Source organism: Astatotilapia calliptera, chromosome 3 (genome assembly GCF_964374335.1).
Source record: "Astatotilapia calliptera chromosome 3, fAstCal68.1, whole genome shotgun sequence".
In the NCBI taxonomy this organism is placed as follows: domain Eukaryota; kingdom Metazoa; phylum Chordata; class Actinopteri; order Cichliformes; family Cichlidae; genus Astatotilapia; species Astatotilapia calliptera.
This window is the reverse complement of record NC_137424.1, coordinates 1255577-1280495: the sequence shown is the minus strand read 5'-3', so window position 1 is coordinate 1280495 and position 24919 is coordinate 1255577. Positions and strand designations below refer to the sequence as shown.

General features: G+C 42.9%; 2 protein-coding genes across 4 annotated transcripts; both read left to right on the top strand.

Moving 5' to 3' along the window:
• The first annotated feature begins 467 nt into the window (after positions 1-467).
• On the top strand, positions 468-7106 carry LOC145423626 (uncharacterized). Of its 3 annotated transcripts, none has more exons than XM_080296322.1 (4): positions 468-1534; positions 3216-3345; positions 4688-4766; positions 6746-7106. In XM_080296322.1, the coding sequence occupies exons 2-4, from the start codon at positions 3227-3229 to the stop codon at positions 6974-6976; spliced, it is 429 nt and encodes a 142-aa protein (XP_080152448.1). In that variant the 5' UTR covers positions 468-1534; positions 3216-3226; the 3' UTR covers positions 6977-7106. The 3 variants fall into 3 exon arrangements, with proteins under 3 accessions (XP_080152448.1, XP_080152456.1, XP_080152452.1); XM_080296330.1 differs by having other exon boundaries at positions 468-3140; XM_080296326.1 differs by having other exon boundaries at positions 468-3345.
• Positions 7107-7125: 19 nt separating this feature from the next.
• On the top strand, positions 7126-24546 carry LOC113016640 (protein NLRC3-like). The gene is made up of 5 exons (XM_080296320.1): positions 7126-8878; positions 9372-9545; positions 19481-19654; positions 22558-22604; positions 22753-24546. Exons 1-5 carry the CDS (start codon positions 7806-7808, stop codon positions 23304-23306), a joined length of 2022 nt encoding a protein of 673 aa, XP_080152446.1. The 5' UTR covers positions 7126-7805; the 3' UTR covers positions 23307-24546.
• The last annotated feature ends 373 nt before the right edge of the window (positions 24547-24919 follow it).

Sequence of the window (24919 nt, the reverse complement as noted above, 5' to 3'; positions counted from 1 at the left end):
GATTGTTGACGATTTCGCGTGATCCTGGATCGTTCGGTTCCCCGAAGCTCATCCGGGACTTGCTGTCATAGCAACAGAGCCGTAAGCGTAAACCTGCTCGGGAGCAGGTTCACTTTATGTAAACAGGATTAGATCGCGGCCACGCAGGTATGTCCGCTTCATTTATACGAAAGCAACAGCGATATTCCACCACTGTTTCACCATAAATAAATATTATCAATGTAACTAAAGACAATGCAGCACCTGATCCATTTATTGATTTCACACAGATACATACAGGTCATTTCCTAAAAAAGGGAAATGAACTATTAACATTCTATTACATGTATGTGATTATTACAGATTTAATTCATATTTCAGAGTAGTAATTGTAAATTACTTCGTGTAATCAAGATGAGAGACCACGGCTATAAAAGCGAAGGTGGATTTGAAGCCTGTCGCAGCCATGTCCTGTCCGTATACGCGAGCAGCCCATTGCGGAAGGTGCAAGATTGATAAGGAGAGTCCTCAGAATTCAGCGTATATTGCGGGACAGACAGGATCCTTTAGCTCAGCGCGACAGTGTGCTCATAGAGAGATATCGATTTTCCCGTGAGGGTATTATTCACTTAACCAACTTGTTGACGAGGGGGTGCAGGACCACCACCTGTCTTTTTTTCCTCTGCCCTTTTCTTGGTTGCTGTTATGAACAAACTAACAGAGTATTACAGGCCAGTATTACCTTGCCAAGAGACGCAAAGCAATCTAAGAGATAAATATTACCATTCTGTAGAATACTCCTGTATTCCACTTTTACTTGTTCCCATGTTCTTGTGGGTCCTGTTGTGGCTCTAATGTGAAAGGGGATATAATATAACATATTATAATATAATATAATGCCATATGATATTGGACAATATAGTGTCATATGATAGATCTACCCTACCGCCTACTGGTGTTGGCCAGAGGGGCCGATGGCGCGATATGGCAGCCTGGCTACAACCGTAGCTGCCTCCACCAGTGTGTGAATGTGGGAGTGAATGAATAGTGGTATCGTAAAGCGCTTTGGGTGCCTTGGAAAGCGCTATATAAATCCAATCCATTATTATTATTATTATTAAATTACCTACGAGTTTGATTTGTCAGCAACTTTCTGCCAGCCCTCTCTCCTTGCTTTTGCAGCCTTTGCAGTGTTCTCTTGCGTTTTAATTAAACTCTGAAACTCCTGAAATCCCTCACTCAAGAGTTCTTGCTCTGCTGCCGGAAAATACCGAGCACGCCCCTTCGACATTTTCGCCGACCAATCAGCGGGTTGCCGATCAATGTTTCTACTATCGATGCGTAGCCCCTTTTACGACGCCCAGTGATGTCACATTCCTGCGTCCAGCTGTAGTAATCGTCAACAGCAAGTGTGTTCGGGGAACCGGATTAGCGAGCTCACGGTTAGCGCGATGATTTGATCTTGGATGTGTCATTTGATCTTGGATGTAGTAAGCGACGTACGAAGAACGGGCCCCAGGTGTGGAGTGGAGCTTGTTGTTGGTGTGAAGAAACTGTAAGTTTGCTTTGTTTCCTCCTTTAACAGTTTGTCTTTAGGAACTTTACTGTTTGTTCAGCTCGTGTTTGATTTCTTCACACAACAAACTGTGTGTGTTTGTATTTCCGGTCTCTCCATTAAAGTCAGTGTGTAATGTTTCCTGGCTAACATCAGCTGTGTGCAGCTTAGTTCAGCACAAATCTGCCGCTCCATAGTTCACGGTAACGGACTCACAGCTGGACCAACGAGGCCGAGTGTGTCCGCCACTCTGAGCTACGTTCGTGTTTGTGTACTTGTAGTTTGTACTTTGAGTTCACTCAGAGCCCACAGAGGACGCAGCGTACGTGATGACGTCACAGCCCTTTACCTCCTTTACTGTCACTGTGATTAATATTTACACACGAGACACCTGCAGAGCTCTGACGGTAAGCTAGCACACAGCATGCTAACGCTAAGCTAACGCTAAGCTAACACTAAGCTAGCCAAGAACCCAGAGTGAGGTTAAAGCTGAGTAAACACTGACCCCAGACCAGCACCGTGATAAAGTGAGCTGCTGCTGCTGAACTTGAACAGGTAACAAAGTGATGAGCAGTCAGGCTGCAGGTTTCTACCTGTTCATGTTTCTACAGTAGAATCACTTTGAAGTGTCTTTGTGCTGTTTCATCTTTGATTTGTGTTCATAAACACTCAGAGAAACATCACGTGACCTCATCAGGATCTGTGTTGGTGTGTGGGGCTGTACCTCAGCTTTATGTTGTTACATGCTCATTTGTTCATTTTAACATCAAAGTAATGTTATGAGGAGTAATGAAGTAACGTACTCCATTACTTTTAATCAAAGTGTTCTGTGTAATATGTGTAATAATGACTGTTTTGAGTAATGACCAACACTGATCACAACAAAGAGGAAATGCCTCCAACATGCACAAACATTTGAGCCACAACATGCAGTTAATGTGCACAAATGTCTTTGATATGCTGCTCAGTGATGGTGGTGACTGTCAGAGCAGAGCTACTGAGAATCAATAAGTAATATCAATGATGGGATCAGAATCACTAAATTCTTCTCATCCCTGTCAGTATCATACATGTGCTGTATAATGTGATAAATGTAGAGGTGCTGGCTGTTCTCTCACTCTGCTGTTTAGCTGTAAAGGACGCCTCCCTGCCTTTGTCTCATTCATGACCTTTAATAGTCTCTTCTAACATGCAGAGATCTGTATGATCTGTTTCATAGAGTCTAACCAGCCTGTACAGGTAACAACAACAGTCACTGCATCACTGACACACAAACGTCATCTCTGTCAATAACAACATTCATACATGGAATAAAAACACATCAGTGGATCATTGCTGGAGCTGATGTTTGTGCTCCTGGTGCAAAGGCTCTCAGTTTCCTCCTTGAAATAACATCAGTGGTGGGTCAGCGACATGCTTTCTTTCCCTCTCAGGTTTAAATATCTGGGACTCTCCACCGTTTGGTTTTAGAGCTGAAGAAGCTTCTCTGATGAAACGTCTTCCAGAAACTTAAAGACGTCTCTTTTCTCTCCAAGCTCCTTAGATCACATGACCTGGATGACTGAACCTACAGACATATTGACCTGGTTTCATGGTCACATGACAGGTCAGAGGTCAGCGACTGTAACTCAGTTCCTCCTGTTAATGTGAACTCACTGAGTGTTTGTGGTTTACCTCTCAGACTGACTGAAGATGATGATGGAGGAAGAGGAGGACAGAGCAGAGTCTGCAGGGTCCAGCTGTCCGTCTGTGAGGAGTGACCGGTCCAAACATCAACCTCCAGACTTCAGTGGTGAACCTGGAGCAACGAGGTCAGAGAGCTGAACTCACTGAGTAACAGAAATAATTCTGCACTGACATTATAATCAGTGTTGACTCTGGTTGATTGTCTGACTGTGTTTGTGAGCTGAGAGGAAATGAAAATGAGTTTGTAACAAAAATCAGTTTTGTCCAGTTTTCCTGTAAAAAGCTGAACTCTAATCTAAGAGGATGTTACTGACAGGAAACAGCTGCATTATCTGCAGTCTGTGTGATCACAGCTGCTTCAATCATGTTTGTGTCTGCAGAGGTCACAGTCTGCAGGGTCCAGCTGTCCGTCTGTGAGGAGTGACCGGTCCAAAGAACACCCTCCAGTCTTCAGTGGTGAACCTGGAGCAACGAGGTCAGAGAGCTGTGATGACTCCTTTACATGTTTGTGTTTCCTGGATAAATATGACCTGAAACATCCTCAGATTGTTACAAAGATTCATTAAAAAGAAAACAATGAAAGAGAAAAGATCCAAATGTTCGACTTGGTCATTTGCTGTTTGAGGACAGTGATGCTCATATCTGTGGGGAAAGTGTGACCTGAGTGGGTTCATGTTTGTCTTTAAAGAACAGAGCTGCTCTGATTCTCTTTGTGTCTGATCTGTTAAACAGTCTGAGAGGTCACACAGAGACCCAGCAGCTAAAGCCTGGATCATACTGGCTGCTGTTACTCCATCAGGACAACACTGAACCACAGTGGTGTGGATGTAGTGGATAAATCCCACCATACTGATGCTCAGAGTTAACCACAGGGAACAAAACCAGATGTTACCTTCAGATTGTGACCTTTGGAGTGGACGATGCAGATTTCAATAGAGAATAAATGTTGTTGTTTTTCAGCTGTGAAGAAAGAATCTAATTTTCTGAACTTAAGAATTTATGATGCTGGAAACAACATGGAGACTATAACACAACATTTCCACTGTGTTCATAGAATGAATGTAAAACTGTCAGACATTCATTAAATATGCAAAATGTCTACAGAAGCATCAGAGGGTCAGACGTGAAGCACTCAGTGATTTTGATCAAATGACTCATCAGTTATTGATCTGTACTACACTGATCTACCACGTTAGTAAAGCTGGTGTTCTGGTGGTGGAGGGAGACTCGGATCATGTTCTGGTTTTGGAGCAGTGATCTGCTGATGGTTCAGTTTGATGAGCTTCTTCAACATCATCCCTGACATCACCACTGAAAGGACGTCCATGAAAACAGACTGAAAATTACTGATATGTTCACAATCTGAGAGTTTAAAACTTGACAGACTTGATTCAGATGAAGTTATTTGAGCAGAAACTCCTGGATCTTTATCCTGTGTTGATCTGATCCTTCATGGTTCCTCCACAGAGTGGAGCAGCAGAGCTCAGAGGTTCCCAGTGGTCAGTCTGCCCAGCAGCATCAAACACAGCTGGACTCCATATTTATGGTCTGTACATGTACAACAACTACTTTATTATTAATAATAATGCATTTATTTATAGGTCCCTTTCAGAACACCAAGGACTCTGTGGACTAAATGACCAAAAGAAAACAAACTTTGAAATCAGACGGTGCAAATGTGATCACAGGGAAACGTTTTAAACATCGAGGCTTTAAACAGAAACCAAAGTGAAACAGTTTGTAGTCGAGATCAGTGGGAATGAAGCTGAATAACTGTTTCTTCAATAACTTTGATCTCTTAAAAAAGAAAAACTAGCTGAAAGTCTGGCTGCTCTTATGAAAAGTACAGAGAAATTATGGGTCGCTCAACACTTGTGCACAATATAAGAGTTGAAATAAATCTAAAGAATAACTCAAAGTCCTACAATCATACTGATAAAGTCATCTACAGCTAACTATCCAAGTGGATTTGTTTAAGACAGCTCCATCTGCTGGTGGCCCTCTGCAGGTGCATGAAAGGGGCGTGTTTATAGTGAACGTAGTAGAGAAAGTAAACCCCACGGGAAGGAGGAGGACTCTCAGCGGCTTCCAGCTCATATTCAGACATTTGACTTCTCACTGAAAGCAGCAAGTTTGAGTGTCTGTACCTTAGTTAGAAGAGATAACATGTCAGTAGTAATTAGAGTTGATTGAGCAATGCTGTCCTTGTAATGTAGTTTATGATTTTTATGGACAAGTCCAGTTTTTCTGTAGAGCCTCTCAAGTTGGTGACAGCAGCAGTGGAAGTTCACGTGTAAACCAGAGCAGCAAATCAGGTCCAAATGTGTTGTTCACAGTGAGTGGGATCATCATTGGCTGCTATGTTAACCTCCTGCAGCAGGATGTGTTTGGTCAGAGAATGGATAGATCACTAAGTCATTGTTGAGTTTAGGGAGACAGTAGACAGTTGGAGGAGGTTCAGCCAGTTGACACACAGTAGATAAAATAACTGAAGGCAGGAGCAGACACCTGTATGACTTTCCACCTCTCACATAGATTATTTCCCTGGGCAGCGCCACAGGGCTGGTAGATGTAAACAAAGCTGGAGGAGAGGATTTATTCATCTGAGAAAAGTCACAGAGTTGTGTCTTGATGCTCAATCATCCAGGTACGTAAATCCCAAAAAGCTTGATTCTGTTCATCTGGATGTTTTCAGTGGGAGAAACGTTTCATCATCATCAGGTGACTTCTTCAGTCTCAGCTGACTGCAGGTTTCAATCTCATAAACAGGACATTTGTATGACTGAAACCAGCCCACTGAAGGAACAATGGGCTGGGAGGTCAGTTCATTGATCATTGGTACGCATATTGTCAGGACCATTGATCAATGGTTGTTGATCAATGGTCATGAGTCCAGTTCACAGAGAGCTGGGGAATGGCTGCAATCACAGCATGTAAGATGGTGACAGTTGTACCCTTAGGCCCCTCCTCCATTCAGAGATGGTCTTTCCTTTTCACATAAATGGCCTCCTTGACTCCGCCCTCAAACCAGCGTTCACATTTACTCAGGACCTTCTTGATGTGAAGTTCTTCTGCTTCGCTGGCTGCTGTGTCTGTGGGGATGGTGTTTGTTCTGTGTTGTTGTGTCCTGATGACGCCCAGTTTGTGCCCCAGTGGATGATGAGAGTCAAACCTTAAATACTGATCTGTATGTGTAAACAGAGTGAACCTTTAAGACCAGTTGTCTGTACGATCAACTCAGTCACCTGAAACATCTCCAAGTTTCTGGCTTTGATCATCAACCTGTTGGTAGTTCAGCTCTGAACACCAGTGAAATGTTTCTCCCACTGAAATCGCTGCATTCATATGAACAGCATCAACGTTTTGGGATCATGGAGTTGTGGACAAAGTCTCAGTTAATCAGATAAAGTCAAACCTATAATTTGTAAAGAGTTCGTGGATGATATGCCCCTTGATGGTAAAGAAGTGGATGTTGTGTGGACTAAAGTTCAGGGTGGTGGGTCATTCATAAATATTCTGTTCCAGCTGCTGGAGGACAACATCATCACTTTTGTGAAGAACGAGCTGAAGAAGATCCAGAAGGCTCTGAATCCAAATAAGCCCCAGTGCTTGGAGTTTCAGAGGGAGGATGATGAGCAGAGGAGAAACAGCAGAGAGGCGTTTGTGAAGATCACAGTGGACTTCCTGAGGAGAATGAAGCAGGAGGAGCTGGCTGACCGTCTGCAGAGACGTAAGAGGATTTATCTAAAGATTTAAGCTGCTGGATAAATGAGAGACTTGTGACACCAGTGTGTTCAGTCATTTCTCAGTGGGTCAGAAATTGTCATCAGCATTTTGTAAAATGTGATTGTTAAAGTTGTATTTTTATTATTATTATTCAGAACTTCCAGCTGCTGTTTGTCATCGTAACCTTAAGTCTAAGCTGAAGAAGTTCCAGTGTGTGTTTGAGGGCATCGCTAAAGCAGGAAACCCAACCCTCCTGAATCAGATCTACACAGAGCTCTACATCACAGAGGGAGGGACTGCAGAGGTCAATGATGAACATGAGGTCAGACAGATTGAAACAGCATCCAGGAAACCAGACAGACCAGAAACAACCATCAGACAAGAAGACATCTTTAAAGCCTCACCTGGAAGAGATGAACCAATCAGAACAGTGCTGACAAAGGGAGTGGCTGGCATTGGGAAAACAGTCTTAACACAGAAATACAGCCTGGACTGGGCTGAAGACAAAGCCAACCAGGACATCCAGTTCATATTTCCATTCACTTTCAGAGAGCTGAATGTGCTGAAAGAGGAAAAGTTCAGCTTGGTGGGACTTGTTCATCACTTCTTTACTGAAACCAAAGAAGCAGGAATCTGCAGCTTTGAAGACTTCCAGGTTGTGTTCATCTTTGATGGTCTGGATGAGTGTCGACTTCCTCTGGACTTCCACAAAACTACAATCCTAACTGACCCTAGAAAGTCCACCTCAGTGGATGTGCTGCTGATAAACCTCATCAGGGGGAAACTGCTTCCCTCTGCTTGCCTCTGGATAACCACACGACCTGCAGCAGCCAATCAGATCCCTCCTGACTGTGTCGGCATGGCGACAGAGGTCAGAGGGTTCACTGACCCACAGAAGGAGGAGTACTTCAGGAAGAGATTCAGAGATGAGGAGCAGGCCAGCAGGATCATCTCCCACATCAAGACATCACGAAGCCTCCACATCATGTGTCACATCCCAGTCTTCTGCTGGATCACTGCTACAGTTCTGGAGGATGTGCTGGAAACCAGAGAGGGAGGACAGCTGCCCAAGACCCTGACTGAGATGTACATCCACTTCCTGGTGGTTCAGGCCAAAGTGAAGAAGGTCAAGTATGATGGAGGAGCTGAGACAGATCCACACTGGAGTCCAGAGAGCAGGAAGATGATGGAGTCTCTGGGAAAACTGGCTTTTGATCAGCTGCAGAAAGGAAACCTGATCTTCTATGAATCAGACCTGACAGAGTGTGGCATCGATATCAGAGCAGCCTCAGTGTACTCAGGAGTGTTCACACAGATCTTTAAAGAGGAGAGAGGACTGTACCAGGACAAGGTGTTCTGCTTCATCCATCTGAGTGTTCAGGAGTTTCTGGCTGCTCTTCATGTCCATCTGACCTTCATCAACTCTGGACTCAATCTGCTGGAACAACAACAAACAACCTCCTGGTGGTTTAAACCATCTCTCCACCAGAGTGCTGTGAACAAGGCCTTGCAGAGTCCAAATGGACACCTGGACTTGTTCCTCCGCTTCCTCCTGGGTCTTTCACTGCAGACCAATCAGACTCTCCTACGAGGTCTGCTGACACAGACAGGAAGTAGCTCACTGACCAATCAGGAAACAGTCCAGTACATCAAGAAGAAGCTCAGTAAGAATCTGTCTGCAGAGAAAAGCATCAATCTGATCCACTGTCTGAATGAACTGAATGATCGTTCTCTAGTGGAGGAGATCCAACAGTCCCTGAGATCAGGACGTCTCTCCACAGATAAACTGTCTCCTGCTCAGTGGTCAGCTCTGGTCTTCATCTTACTGTCATCAGAAGAAGATCTGGATGTGTTTGACCTGAAGAAATACTCTGCTTCAGAGGAGGCTCTTCTGAGGCTGCTGCCAGTGGTCAAAGCCTCCAACAAAGCTCTGTGAGTACATTTGTATTCATATGCTCGTTGACAAAAAGCAGGTGTGATCAACTAAAACCACTAACAAAATAACCCCCAAAACCACAGTTATGAGTGCTGGTGTCTGAAAAGTGTATACAACTGTTAAGTGATAATCAGTACTCACTTTGTTCAATACTGAATACCTGTCGGCATTTCTGAAAATTTTCTGGGTGTAACTGTCATCAAAGTTACACCCAGACCTGGCCTTGAGTTGTTATCTGAGTTTTAATCATGAACTCTTCTTAAACGATGACAAAATAAAGAAATTTGGCACGTTTTGTTGATACCAAAAGCCTATTGAACTATCCACTGTTCTTTTACTGCTCTGTTCTCTGTTCTCTCTCTGATTGTTTCCACATGTTGCTCGTTACTTTCTTGACAAAAAGAGAATGGAATATTGCTAAATGTTATGTAATCTCATTACACTTGATCAAAAGTAATTTTTTTAAATTGTTTTTCTGTTATTTTTCAGACTGAGTCTCTGTAACCTGTCAGAGAGAAGCTGTGAAGCTCTGTCCTCAGGTCTCAGCTCTCAGTCCTCTAATCTGAGAGAGCTTGACCTAAGTAACAATAACCTGCAGGATTTAGGCGTGAAGTTTCTGTCTGAAGGACTGAAGAGTCCACACTGCAAACTGGAAACTCTCAGGTGAGATCAAGCATTTTGTAATCAACTGGCAGAATTAGCAAATTAATAATAAGGTAATCCTTTAATAAGAGGAGATATGGGGGTGTTCTGATGTGCAAAGTACTCTTATGTTGAAAGATTCTAAAACAAGAAGTAGTTCCTGGGAACTGCTTTCTGTTTTATTGCTGTCTAAGTAGAAACTTGCTGATGAAATTACTGATGAGTTTGCAGAGTTGAATCCACAGAACACAAATATTCTTACACCCGACAATATGTACATAGTCATGGTGTTGGGTGCTGAAGATCATAATTAGAAATTTAATTATAAATTTCTTTAAATGCACATTCAGGTCTGTGACACTCATTCAGACCGTGAGCACTGGCTCTGTGCTACATACAGACATTTCTGCATCCTTGCCATTCAAAGGCACTTTGTTATATATAGTTTATATATGTAGTATTCAAAACTGAACTGTAAGCTTGGTGTTTTTAAAGGAAGCAATTTTAATTCAGTGTTTTCATTAGTCTTAATTTTATACATTTACTACCACTAAGAAGAGAACGGACATGACCTTAAGGCCTGGACAAGTTTGAAACCTTTTGTCCTTCACAATGGAAAATGGGTATCACTTTATCCAGCTTCTAATTTATAAATTCTGCACTCAGCTTTGCCGTCTCCAATATCACTGAAATTCAGCCAGATGCTGCTCATTTTATGCTTTCACTTTTTCCTGACACGCTTGAATTTAAACCTGTGTCTGTGTGTACCAGGCCTGTACCACTAAGCTTGCTTTCTTCTGAACGTTTGCCCCCATCCCTTTCTTTAAATAGTGGCATGATCCCAGGCTGTCTCTTAATGTGATTGGCCACATGATGTGTCCATCAGAATAAAGTCCCAGCCCTGCTGCCATGGAATATCAGCAACCCTGAAAATTCTTTAATAACTGATATATGAAATTATCTCAGGGGCTGAATTTGGCCGACGGGCCATATGTTTGACACCCCTGGTTTAGACAGTTTAGCATTCTATGTTCTACTGAGTTAACTCCAAGCTGAGTAGCAAATCAGCTAACTGCAGCCACAAGCTGCGACTGGTTTTCTTTGTGGATGATGATGTATTCTCCCTTTACTAGGTTCACTCAGGTGTTCCACTCATGGTTGTTATTAACTTCCTGTTTTATTTTGGTAGTTTTCATCTCTGGTGTCAAAGGTTTAGTTTTACTTCCTCCCCTGACATTGTCTACATGAGTTTCAGCTGTACAAGGTTTTATTGCGTGTTTATTGATTTGACGCTTCTTTTTATTTAACTATTATTGTTGACTTCTAAACAATTGTTAAAAAGTATTTTCATTGAAATATCAAATAATTTATTACTTTATCGGCTAATTCATTATACTTCTCTAAATAAGGGTGATAGTGTGGCCTGTGTGGGTTGTCTTCAGATACTCTGCTTCCTCCCACAGTCCAATGTGAATGAGGCCCAGCTGTAAAGTCACAGCAGTCACACTGTATGTGTCTCATTGTCACTGGAGTTTAGGCTCCATGCATCCAGCTGGTGCTGCAGAAAAAGTAGAAATGTTTCTGTTTGGTTCTAATCTGCTGCTGAGTCTCTTTTACAAAGATAGAACTGCAGCTAATCATGCTCATGTAGCCAGTTAGTAAAAACCCAAGTCACCGTCAGACTAGGGTTGCCAACTTCCTGGGACACCTCGTGGCCAGGGCCGGGCGACCCAGTTGTCTCCACCCTTCCAAGTGTGGTGAATTTTTTAGCTCTTTTTTGTGTGTGTGAAATTATTTTTTTAACCATTTGACTTGAAGTTGATTTAATGATGCATATTCTTTGTGATATGAACACATGTGAAACAAATGATCATTTAGCCATTTATTTGTAGCGCAAAATGACAACATTAACACAATAAAACAGGTCTCTTTCTTAAACAGAAGCCTGTCATGCTTAACTTTAAAGAATATAAGTTAATCTTTCTTTAAAAGAACTCTGTCCTGCTTAACTTAAAATTATATAAATTTATAGAAAACAATAGAAAGAAAAACATTCTTATAACAGTCCACATAAATTGCATTTAGTGCAGCTGGCTTCAGTTGAGGTATTATTTCAGCTTTTCTAATGCTAATCAGCTGCTCGTGTTTGTAAACCTGCTTGTTCCCATGATTACGCATCTTAACTCATCATCATTATTCATCTATGTATTACTTTTATGTATTAGTCATCTATTCGTTGTAATCATCTATCCTTGCAGTTGTTTATTACACAAAATAAATTATATTATCATACTTCTGGCCACATAGAGTTGATATTCACTGCACATGCTCACATTAACCTTAACCAGAGGGTTTAAAAACAACAACAATGTCTACATACCATATCTTCTGCTGCCATGGCCTGGTGAACAACAAATTGGTTAAGGGTTCCCTGAGCTTTCATGCCACTCATGTGCCCACCACTAGAAGCATGCTGCCAGTCCACCATGGCCTATGAAAAAAGTGCGACGGCACACAGTGCAGTGCGCTTTATAGGTGTTATCGCGCACTTTTTCCAGCGAGGTGTTTTCATTTTCCCATTCCTCCCTGCACTTATGCAGCCTTTTTTTTTTTTCTCGGTGGGGTACAAACATTGCTGGTCGAAGGTGTACTGTCGTCCGAGACTTGCACCGCAGTGTCAGCGTTTGTTTCCCTGTTGGCCATGCTTCTTTTTGTGGTCATCTGTTGTCTTCTGGTATTTTCTCAGCGAGCGACCTTTCCTCTACCAATGAGATAAGTGGTAATCTGAATTGTCATACTCGTGCGTAAGGTCATTGGTCACAAAGCAGGAGAGGGGCTGGGAATTATGTTTTCAAACAAAGCGTTAATTCCATTAACATTTATAGACTACTTTTGATTCTCTCTGTATTACAGGACAAAGTGCGTCCCTTATTAGCTCAATACGGGACGTGTACTTTTTATTTATTTATTTATTTATTTTTTTTGCCTGTCCCGTTTGGCTCTTTTGCATCAGAATTGTTGTCTAAAGGCAAAGAAAGATGCCCAACGGATTTACTTTACCAAATTGACCATCCCAGCCTTGCCATAATGGTCCATTTGATTCACCTTTTATTGTTTATTTTATTTTCACTTACTGAATACGGGACAGACTTGACTGGGGGAAAGAAGGGGAGAAAGAAAGAGGGAAAGAGAAACAGCTGAGAAGAGGGACGGGGGAGAAGGGCAAAAAACAAAAACCAACAGAATGGGCAGGAAAAAAAAAAATGCATCTATCGATCACCTGGATCACCTGCTGAGAAAGAAAAAGGAAAACAAGCAGAAGAGAACAAGAGTAATAGAATAAACAACATCACAATGATATATGGGAATATGACAGTAAATACTAAATATTAAACATTATTGTGCAGCACATAAGATCAACAGAACACAGTGTGCTTTGAGGTAGGAGCCAAAAAGGGTGTAGTTTGTGGGTGTGATCACCCGTGTGTACACCTGTGAGCATGGACGCGCTTGTTTTTTTAAAAGGTTCCTTCATGTAATGATCTGCTAGAGGGTGTGGGGGGGGCACAGCCCCGTCCTCCAGGGCATGAAGCAGGTGTGGAGGAGATCAAAACTCCAGACATCCAGAGGCCCCCAGAACACAAGAGACCAAGGAAGACCCACAGAGGGGCAGCCGCGCCACTGACGTGTACTTTTCTTTCTAAATACGGGACGATTCCGTTATTCAAGGGACGGTTGGCAACCCTACGTCAGACACAGCAGACATTTAGTGATGATCTCACTGTATGTGGTCTTTTAGCGCCTCCTAGTGGTGAATTTGTGGAGTGGTGTTAGTCTGGGTGAGGAGTGTAACTATTGAGTGACACAGACCGAGCCTGTATGCTGGTAGCACCTTAGCCACAGCTCGGGTGTGGAAAAGCTGACAAAGAAGGTTTTCTAGTTTGTAACGAGGAAAAAACTGAGAGGACTGAGTTAAAGAGAGGCTGGAGAGTAACACAGAGCAGCAATGAAAGCTGTTCACACAGTTTAGACAGTTTAGCATCAAATGTTCTAGTGAGTTAGGTTAGCTCCATGCTAACGAACAAACCAGCTAACTAGCAGACCAGCTAACTAGCAAACCAGCTAAATGTAGCCACAAGCTGCGACTGCGGTTTTATAACGAGAGCATCAGACACTCAGACTGGTTTTCTTTGTGGATGATGATGTATTTTTATTCTAATCCTTCATGGTGATGCTGCCATTCACCCACTGCTCCTGGCAATGTTGCCAACTCCTCAGTAAGGAAAATTGCTATTGGCTGTCCTAAAAGTTGCTGGAAGGAGGTCAGTGTGAATGGACTGTTGTCATTGGTCTGAATGTGCCTCTATAAACATGTGCTCTTCATTATTGTGTGTGTAGAACAACAAATAAAACCAAATCACAAAAAGCTTCAAGTCAAAAACACATGAAACTTTGAGGGTTTTTCCCTAGGATGAGGAAGCAGACTCGGCCCCAAACAGCTGGATATATGGATGGTTACCACAGCAACCACAGCAGTGCGCTCTGAGTATATTTAGTTGTATAAAGGTGTTTGTGGTGTGTTGCAGCTGAAGCAGCCTCATGTATGTTGACACAGGGAGAAAATAGTGTGAGAACACTGTTCACAGCAGTCACAGCTCGCTGCCTTCAACAGTCTCTTCCTTCCTTGTTTAGATGTCACTGATATCACCGCTCTCACACTGACCACCTGTTGGAGCTAACATGCTAACATGGCTAACAGCAGGATCACTACATGTAGTCCTTAGTGATGGAAACTGGAACCATGAAGTCAGTGATGCTGGAATAAGCATCTCCACAGTGACACTAATGGTAACTATCATGACTCTTTGATGATATTCTGTGAAACACTGACAGAGAAAAGTGTTGGACAAATCTGAACAAGTCTACTTAATATACACGACTGTCCATAATTTTGATGGACACATGTTTTGGAGAAACGCCCTCCCTCCTGCTGCTCAGTTCACTCCGCTGTTCCACTCATGTTTGTTCATTATAACCTGTTTTATTTTGGTAAGTATGGTCTCTGGTGTCAGACGTTGTCTGGATGAGTTTCAGCTGTGTCACATGACCCTCCTGTGTTGACCTCAGCTGTATAGATGGCTCTGTCCTTCCCTCAGTCTTTATGTCAGTGTCAGTTTCTCCTCCTCATGTGCTGCCAGCCTCTTTTAGATTCTCTTTAGTTTGTTCCTCGTGTCCTTTCATTCCTCAGTTTAAGACACCAAACTCATCAAAGGTTCAGTCTGCCTCCTGAAACACTCCCATTCATGACATGAGACCAATACAAGATGTCCTTGGCAGCACAAACACTGTTTTAAAAGCAGCGATGGGCAAAGCCAGGCTTCGTCAAACTGAAACACTGGAAGCATTTGTGCCATCTTGAAGATGCTGTTCTGTGAAACGGGGACACAGACGAGCCCAGCACAGTTCACAACACAACTACAGACACACAATACATCAGTTTAGTCAAACATAACAGACTGCTGTGTTTACTGTAATAGGCACACAGGTTTACAGCTGTTTGTTGGCCTCATGTTTTGCTCCCAGCCGTGAAGCTTTGGATGCGTTATGTTGACTTTGAGGTTTTCTGGGAGTTTGTGTCATCAGTTCTACACACTGTCAATCAAAGTTACAAGCTGGCGTGGCGTTAGCTTTGATTTGGAATCACTTTGAAAAAGATACATTTCCATGAAAAGATTAAATGTGTTTTCTTTCTTTATACAAAGTTTGTCCCATTTTCACAGGCTCATTCTGACCAATCAGAAGCCTCCATTTCACGCACATCTTTAAGTCGTCCTCAGCTGAACATCTTCTGAACCATTAAAAAACTTTCCTGAACTTTACCTTCTAACACTGGCCTGATGTTTCACTGTCAGTCTGGAGTTTGGCTCATAGTGAACCTGCACAAGTCCTGTTGGATTTGACAGACTCACAATAGAAGCGTCAGTGGAAATCAAAAAGGAAAATAGAGCCTGGAATCAATCATTGTGTTTTTCTAACTTTCCTTTTTATAGGATCAGTATTTTCTGTATTTCTACACACAGTCTGTGAGTAACAGCTGACAGTGAGGATGATATCCCTGAATGCAGTACATCCTATTTTCTGTTGTAAGTAGAAAAAAGTAGAGCGCAGACAGAGCTGAAAACTGGGGCCCGTTCTTCGTACCTCGCTTACTACATCCAAGATCAAATGACACATCCAAGATCAAATCATCGCGCTAACCGTGAGCTCACTATTCCGGTTCTCCGAACACACCTGTTGTTGACGATTAGTACAGCTGGATGAAGTAATGTGAGATCACTGGGTGGCCCAACAGGGGCTACGCATCGATAGTAGAAACATTGATCGGCAACCCTTTGATTGGTCGGCGAAAATGTCGAAGGAGCGCGCTCGGTATTTTTCGGCAGCAGAGCAAGAACTCTTGAGTGAGGGATTTCAGGAGTTTCAGAGTTTAATCAGAACGCAAGGGAACACTGCAAAGGCTGCAAAAGCAAGGAGAGAGGGCTGGCAGAAAGTTGCTGACAAATCAAACTCGTAAGTAATTTAATAATAACAATAATAATGGAGTGGATTGATATAGCGCTTTCCAAGGCACCCAAAGTGCTTTACGATACCACTATTCAGTCACTCTCACATTCACACACTGGTGGAGGCAGCTACGGTTGTAGCCACAGCTGCCCTGGGGCAGACTGACAGAAGCCAGGCTGCCATATCGCACCATCGGCCCCTCTGGCCAACACCAGTAGGCGGTAGGGTAGATTTATCATATCACACTATATTATCCAATATTATATTACATTATATTATATTATATTACATTATATCCTCTTTCACATTAGAGCCACAACAGGACCCACTAGAACATGGGAACAAGTAAAAGTGAAATATAAGAATATTCTACAGAATGGTAATATTTATCACTTACATTGCTTTTAGTCTCTTGGACAGAGACCCTGAAATAATCTGTTTGTTTGTTCATAACAGCAACCAAGAAAAGGGCAGAGGAAAAAAAGACAGGTGGTGGTCCTGCACCCCCTCGTCAACAAGTTGGTTAAGTAAATAATACCCTCACGGGAAAATCGATATCTCTCTATGAGCACACTGTCGCGCTGAGCTAAAGGATCCTGTCTGTCCCGCAATATACGCTGAATTCTGAGGACTCTCCTTATCAATCTTGCACCTTCCGCAATGGGCTGCTCGCGTATACGGACAGGACATGGCTGCGACAGGCTTCCCAAATCCACCTTCGCTTTTATAGCCGTGGTCTCCCATCTTGATTACACGAAGTAATTTACAATTACTACTCTGAAATATGAATTACATCTGTAATAATCACATACATGTAATAGAATGTTAATAGTTCATTTCCCTTTTTTAGGAAATGACCCGTATGTATCTGTGTGACATCAATAAAAGGATCAAGTGCTGCATTATCTTCAGTTACATTGATGTTATTTATTTATGGTGAAACAGTGGTGGAATATCGCTGTTGCTTTCGTATAAATGAAGCGGACATACCTGCGTGGCCGCGATCTAATCCTGTTTACATAAAGTAAGCCTGCTCCCCAGCAGGTTTACGCTTACGGCTCTGTTGCTATGACAGCAAGTCCCGGATGAGCTTCGGGGAACCGAACGATCCAGGATCACGCAAAATCGTCAACAATCTAATCCGGCTAACTTACTTAGCGAGGTACGAAGAACGGGCCCCTGGTGCCTGTTTTAGTCCTTGAAGCAGTTTTTACTGTTTTTACTGAGATCTTCTAATGATGTTACAGACAGTATGTGGCTCTCTCTCTGCTGATAGGACTGAATGTGTGTGGAATAAACTGAAGCAGTGATATAAAAGCATCATTCAGCCATTAAAAGGGTCAAAAAGACCAGTCAATGAAAAATGGGAATTCCCGAGACTGGCAATGCCTGGAAGCAGCAGGTATGCCACCTGTGGCAGCTGAGGTCACGTGATCTGAGTGTTTGAACCAGACGTTGGAGCAGCGTTTCCAAACATCTGCACTTCAGAAGCTCCAAAGTGTGGAAACGTCACTGTGGAGCATCTCATCCCTATCTAAGAGATTTTCTTGCCTCTGCAAAGCGAAGCTTGCAAACAGCACCATAGTTTGTCAATCCCAACCAATCAGAGCGCTCCTTATGTCACGTCACATGACTCGTGTGTTTTCCTCTTTGCTTAGCACCCAAAGAACTAAAGAAAGGCTAAAAGGACATTCAGCCAATCAAATCCCTCCTAGGAACAGGAAGTCTAGAGAGGAAATGGAGCAGAGAAGGAGAATCACCAGTTTAAATGTCTGAGTTTTAAACTGGTGACCCTCTAAAGAGGCTTTTATTCACTCTTTCTGTTTTCTTTACAGCTTTTTTCACCATTTAAACTGTTTAATATCAGATTTAGAAATAACTTTTGGACAGTTTTTCTACATTTGCACTAAAATGTGACATAAATAATGACTTTCTGACTTTACGTGGGACTAATCTAACGACTCAGCCTGGCTATGTTGGACTGGGTGTGGAAGCAGCTCCCAGTTTGAGTTCAGGAGACAGACACCCTCTCTACTTTGAAGATCAGCTTCAAACTTTCCTTTTTGATAAAGCTTATAGTTCGAGCTGGATCAGGTGACCCTGAACCATCCCTTAGTTATGCTGCTATAGGCTCAGGCTGTTGGTGGACTTCCCATGATGCTCTGCTTTCTTCTCCCCTCTTTTCACTCCTGATGCTTTTATATGTCACTACTACGTGTCCTTAACTTTTGTCTCTCTGTTTTGTTCTTGTCTCTCTGAGCTCATCTCTTCCCTTTCCCCTCACCCTGCAACCAGTCATGGTAGATGCTCCTCCTGGAGCCTGTTTTCACTGGGAGGATCTTTGTGTCAAAGGGAGTTCTTCTTCCCACCATCACCAAGTGCTGCTCACAGTGGATTGTGTCGTGAAATCTATCAATGTAGAGCAGTGAGACAAACCACGGAGGCCCCAGAGAAGTGCAATCAAACGATGAGTTTATTAACACACAGGAGAAAACATCAGCCTATGTCTTCTGACAAAAACACATGTTGTGGACACTTACAAAGCAGTGGGGTACACGCCCCCCCCCCCCCCCCCCCCCTTGGCGTCAATAAAAATAGTCAGAGTAAAATATGTTCCAGACATTAGTCACAGTTAATGGTACATCTTGTACATGTTTAATGGCTATAAACAGAACCAGAACTTCTCTTTTCTGTAACACCTTCCATACAAGGTAATAAACTTCAAGCCCTCAGGGTCTCTGGGGCTAATTATTGACTCTGGTCATCTGTTGCCAAGTAGAGTAAATATAGTGAGACACCAAATGAGTTAAGGCCTCAGGCCTGACGCATTCCTAGATTATATGTGTTATATGTATTATAAGCATGCATGCAATCATCCTGTTCTAGTTTCCCTCAGCATGGATCACCTGGACAGTCACGCCAGTGAAGCTTAAGACCCTTAATGAACCGAACATCAACTCAAAATAAGCACAAATATGCAATGTGTATGAAATACTTCTGACCGTACTTGTAATAAAAGTTAACATAATGGAAGGATCCTCAAATGAACATGTTCAATAGACAACTCTAATGCAATATCAATACTGTGAGAAATATTATTAGATGGAATAATGCTGTAAAGAACATTATTAATGCAGTTATAATGATGCAGATTATATGGCAGCAATAAAAGAATTTCTGTATCTCCACAATTGTCTGATGTTTGGGGCTTTCTCTCTAATATTGGAGGCTGTTACCTTACACTGTTAAACAGCTTCAGATGACTGTTGTTGTCCGTTGGGAATTGTCACTTATAAATAAAGTTACATTGAATGGATGTAAATGGATAGATGTTATTGTGACAAAGAGAAAACAACTGTTGACAGATAGATTGTTGTTTTGTGTGTCTGCAGTCTGTCAGGCTGTCTGATCACAGAGGAAGACTGTACTTCTCTGGCCTCAGCTCTGAGCTCCAACCCCTCCCATCTGAGAGAGCTGGACCTGAGCTACAATCATCCAGGTGATTCAGGAATTAAGCTGCTGTCGGCTGGACTGAAGGATCCAGGCTGGAGACTGGACACTCTCAGGTATGGAGAGAAAATCTGATAGAGGAGGAAGAGCTGGAAACATTTCCTGTGTCCTTCACTCACTTCCTGTTTGTTTCCTGCAGATGACACATGAACAATCACACATGCAGCAATATTTTCAGGGACAGACACACTAGTCTAGCTGGATAGTTCATGGATATTTATGTAGGGGTCTCCAAGGAGTCTGTTTGCAGGAACATTAATGATAGCTGATAAGTCATGTTGAGAGTTTCATTAAAAGTAGACCTACAGTTAGGTCCATAAATATTTGGACGGAGACAACATTTTGTAACTTTAGACTTTATTAGGTCACAGGTGTACCTGAGATAGATACCAGTGTACCTAATAAAGTGTCAGCTAACATTTGGAAATGGAAGCTTAAATAATGACAAACTGTACATTCACAGCTGAATTCACAATAAATTTGTTCTCAAGTGCACATTTTTCTGTTATTGTTCTCAAACAACAGAATGAGAATGAAATATTGATTCTAACAGGGCCCATAAACTTTACTAACTAAACATTACTGTGAGCAGCTCCTCCATCACTTCAAAACTGTCATCAACACCACGGACATACATTGGGAGCTGGGCAGTGTCGGTGATGTCTGTGGTCTCATCAAGAGCGACTGAGTATACACTGAAACATTTGGCTTTCTCACACAGTTGGTCATAAATGTCACTTGACAGGTCAGAAATGCGATCTGCTGCGGTGTTGGCAGAAAGGCTGATGTTGCTAAACTGACCTTTCTTTCCCGGACAGACTATATTTGCAGCCTGCAATATGCACTTTTAGACAAATGCACCTTCTGTGAATGGCTTCCCTGCTTTAGCAATCATCTCACTAACCACGTGGCTCCGACTGCTGCATTATTCTCTTTGGTTGCTTTCTTGGAGAAATCTTGCTGCCTCAGTAGATCTGTTTTAAGACTGGCAACCCGGTTCGCTCTCTCGTCTCCCTGGTATTTTGCATCCAGCTCAGCATGTCTAGTTGTGTAATGACGTTTCAAATTGTATTCCTTGTGCAGCGCAACTTTCTCTGTGCAAATAAGACAGGTCGGGGTGCCCCTGTGCTCAACAAAGAAATATTGCATTTCCCACTTTTCCTGAAATTGTCGGTGCTCATCACCAACCTTTCTCTTCACCGCAGGCTTTGAAAAAGACATGTTTGGGGCTATGTGACATTTATAATTCTACTTGGTGTCACTGTCGCATTGAAGTTTCAATCAAGCGTTTAGCCGACGGACGGGGAACGTCTCAACGCGTAGAGAACGTCATTTCTGCTTCTTTTTCTTGCAACCGTAGCACGGCGATCGGCAGATAAAAAGCCGGTAGCAGTCTCCTTTGTTTTTACGCTCGATGTTCATGTCTTTCATGACGACACGAACACCGTGGCGTTTGCAGATGGTAGAAAGTGCAGGGATAGCGAGCGCAAAAAAGGCGACTGCTCACGGCGCCGGGCTGTTGTTACAGGAGAAAGAAGCGGAAATGACACTGTGACATATAACAAATAACATCAGCTGATCAGAAATGTTTCCCTGCTTGCATCAAGCCCGGCTGGTGTCCCCTGAGATCCATATCCCACCCTGATTGGTGGGTTAATTCAGCTCCGCCCACAACACTGTAAAGTGTCATACATTATCAAACTAACATTACATTTTCATATTAAGGTGGGGCCAAAAACTATCGTCCTGCGGGCCGCAATTGGCCCGCGGGCCACGAGTTTGAGACCCCTGGTGTAGGAGGACACCTACTCTGTGTCTGGTTAAGTATAAGAGCCCTTTGTTAGGGGGACCGCTGGACTCTTAGCACCAGCTTTGGGGTCACAGGGTCACATCTGGAACACACACACACACACACACACAGACACACACACACAGACACACACACACACACACACACACACACACACACACACACAGACAGACACACACACACACACACACACACAGACACACACACACACACACACACACACACACACAGACACACACACACACACACACACACACACACACACACACACACACAGACAGACACACACACACACACACACAGACACACAGACACACACACACACACACACACTCACACTCACACAGACACACACACGCGCACACACAGACACACACACACACACACACACACACACACACACACGCACACACACACTATGCACAGACTGGTACTCTTTGTTCATACCTGTGTAAGACGTCATAATGAACTTGTGCATATTCATGTAAGCTCAATAAAGAGCAGTGTTACGAGGGAGCAGACGAGAGCGACTGAGGTCAAGTGAAGGAACGGCGCTGTCACAGTTCTCTCCCTCATCAATTGTCTGGTTCCAGCGGTGGGTCTGTGCTAGACGACCCATCACCAGCTTTTTCCACTGGTTACCAGTACGTGGTAGAATCCACTTCCAGATCTGGTTGTCTTTAAATCTGTGAATGGATTGGCTCCATCTTATCTCTCTTTAACAAAAGAATCCAAGTGGAGCCCTCAGGTCTGCAGATAAGCAGCTTCTGACCAGAACTAGACGTAAAAACAGAGGTGAGCTTTATCGATGGCTGCAGCCAAACTCTGGAACAGTCGCCCTTCACATCAGGTCGTCACCAACACTGGACATTTTTAAAAGCCGGTTGGAAACACATTTGTACTCTGTAGCTTTCAATCCTGACCAGTCTTTATAGTCATTACTGTGTATGTTTCCTATTTTCTCTCTACTCTGTGCAGCACTTTGGCTCAAGCTGTTTTTAAATGTGCTGATAAATAAATGTAGATTTCTTTGAATAAAACAGTGGAGCCGAGCTTTGAGCTCAGTGTGTAACAGTGTGTGTGTGAGAGCCATGTAATGTCCATGTGTGCATGCTGACTGTGCTGCTCTGACCCCCCTCCTCCTTTCAGGGTGGAGCCTGCTGGAGTCCGATGGTTGAGACCAGGTCTGAGGAAGTGTAAGTGTGTTTTTAATGGGATTCATGAAAACAAAGCAGCACACATTCAACCATCTTCATCATGTCAGGAGTCATCATCAAAGTGTCAATCAATGAACAGATGATGGATCAATAACTGCAGCTGGATTGTGTTTGTTCTCTCCATCAGATTCCTGTCAACTCACAATCGACACAAACACAGTGAACACAAAGCTCCAACTGTCTGACAACAACAGGAAGGTGACACATGTGGAGGAGGTTCAGTCATATCCTGATCATCCAGACAGATTTGATGTTTGTAAACAGCTGCTGTGTAGAAATGGTCTGACTGGTCGCTGTTACTGGGAGGTCGAGTGGAGAGGAGACGTTGATATATCAGTGAGTTACAGAAGCATCAGAAGGAAAGGACGCAGTTATGACTGTTTGTTTGGAGGAAATGATCAGTCCTGGAGTCTGATCTGTGATTATAATGGTCCTCAGTCTGTCTGGCACAATAACAGCTACACATCCATCTCCTCCTCCTCCTCCTCCTCCTCCTCCTCCTCCTCTGTCTCTAACAGAGCAGCAGTGTATGTGGACTGTCCTGCTGGCACTCTGTCCTTCTACAGAGTCTCCTCTGACACTCTGATCCACCTCCACACCTTCAACACCACATTCACTCAAACTCTTTATCCTGGGTTTATGTTAGACTGGTCTCCTGGTTGCTCAGTGTCCCTGTGCTGAGTGGAGTGTAAAGAGTGTCTCCTGTTACAGAAACACTCTGACTGTTGAACAGATAGTTCAGTCTGTACATGTCTGTCTCTTTCACTCACAAACACGTTTTCAGATTCATGGATTCAATCAGTTGATGTTTGAAACTCTTCTAAATGATTCCTTGTAAACTTCTTCAGTCACAAACAAACAGGAAGTGATGTCACATGTGTTCCTGTCCACACAGCAGAATGAGTCTATTGCTGACAGTGATGTACAAACAGAGTGAGCATTTCTGAGGCCCAAAATAAACTGAGTAGTTCACTGAATGAACAATGGACTGTGAGCTCAGTTCCTTCATCATTAGTATGGATTATATATGTATATGTATTATATTAGTATCATATATATCAGGTGCTGCTGCTTTCAGTCATTGTGCAAATGTGCTGTTTGTAAGCTTGTAAAGCTGCAGTCAGCTGAGACTGAAGAAGTCACCTGATCAGTGAGCAAACGTTTCTGAAAACGTCCAGATGAACAGAATCAACCTTTTGGGATCAGCCAGCAATGCAGCATCATTGTTGTTCAGCTTCAGAGGTTTGCAGGAATGAACTGATGACCAGAAACAGCTGCAAAGTCCAAGAAAATACCAGCTGGAGTTCAGCTGCATTTGAAGAAGTCAAAGAAAAGTAAGGATGGCAAAGGGCGACGTTTTCTTCCAAAGAGCTGCAAACATGGTCGACGCCTCATTAGAAGAATCATCTGGACATTTGTGAGGAACTCTAACCAAGAAAGCAACGTCACACAGATCCAACAGACAGTTTCCATGACTGCAAGTGTTCAGTGGAAAAATGCTACAGCTCTGAAAAAAGCTCTGAAACAAAGATGGTGGATTTGACCTCAGGACCAGGCAGGGTTACGGGGTCATGACCCCCCAATAATAGATCCAGCGACACTGAAACTGTCAATTTCATTTACTTTTCCTGTTTTAAAGCTATCAGGCTGCTTTGTGGCTCACTCAATACTAAACTAAGATACTTTCAGTGTGAATCATTTGCAGGAACACAGGCAGGATTTAAAGTGCAGAACTTTACAGTCTCTGTCTCAAAGTTGGTCTAAACATGCTAACAGCTCTTTGTTTTTTCAGTTTTCACTGGTTTGATGTAATGAAAGAAATTTTAAAGAAGCAGACGATTGTTGTTATTTTAGTTCTATAGTTTCATAAATCGTGGTGTGGATCTAAGTCAACATTCAGAATAAATAAGATAATACAGCACTTTGATGGTTGCCTTTGTATTTTCCCAGCAGTGCTCAGGTTGGTTCTCGGCTACATTTACATACAGATGTTAATGTGTTCAGCAGCTGGACTCATCTGAGGAAGGAACATTGGAAAGGTGCTCAGTGCACAACTGCATCACTAATTTTATGTAAGACCCTGTGTTTTATTGTATTTATATATTTGTAACATTTGACTCAAAGACTTTTGGGAAGGATGAAAATGTTTTCAGGAGGAAGTTTTTCCTTCTGTCCGACTGCAGTACACACAACACTGCGTCTCCCCCCATTATCACACTTCCTCAGGCTGGTGATGAGCGCCCCCTGGTGTCAGTGTTGATGACGTCATGCACAGTGAAACATAAACGGTGTCT

What these genes read in the sequence shown, in the direction of transcription:
- LOC145423626 (XM_080296322.1), top strand. Translation starts at nt 3,227, where the DNA reads ATGATGATGGAGGAAGAGGAGGACAGAGCAGAGTCTGCAGGGTCCAGC. An exon ending in GGTGAACCTGGAGCAACGAG is followed by an intron (nt 3,346 to 4,687) that starts GTCAGAGAGCTG and finishes GTTCCTCCACAG; the next exon opens with AGTGGAGCAGCAGAGCTCAG. An exon ending in AGCTGGACTCCATATTTATG is followed by an intron (nt 4,767 to 6,745) that starts GTCTGTACATGT and finishes ATTCTGTTCCAG; the next exon opens with CTGCTGGAGGACAACATCAT.
- LOC113016640 (XM_080296320.1), top strand. Translation starts at nt 7,806, where the DNA reads ATGGCGACAGAGGTCAGAGGGTTCACTGACCCACAGAAGGAGGAGTAC. An exon ending in AAAGCCTCCAACAAAGCTCT is followed by an intron (nt 8,879 to 9,371) that starts GTGAGTACATTT and finishes GTTATTTTTCAG; the next exon opens with ACTGAGTCTCTGTAACCTGT. An exon ending in GAGACCAGGTCTGAGGAAGT is followed by an intron (nt 22,605 to 22,752) that starts GTAAGTGTGTTT and finishes TCTCTCCATCAG; the next exon opens with ATTCCTGTCAACTCACAATC.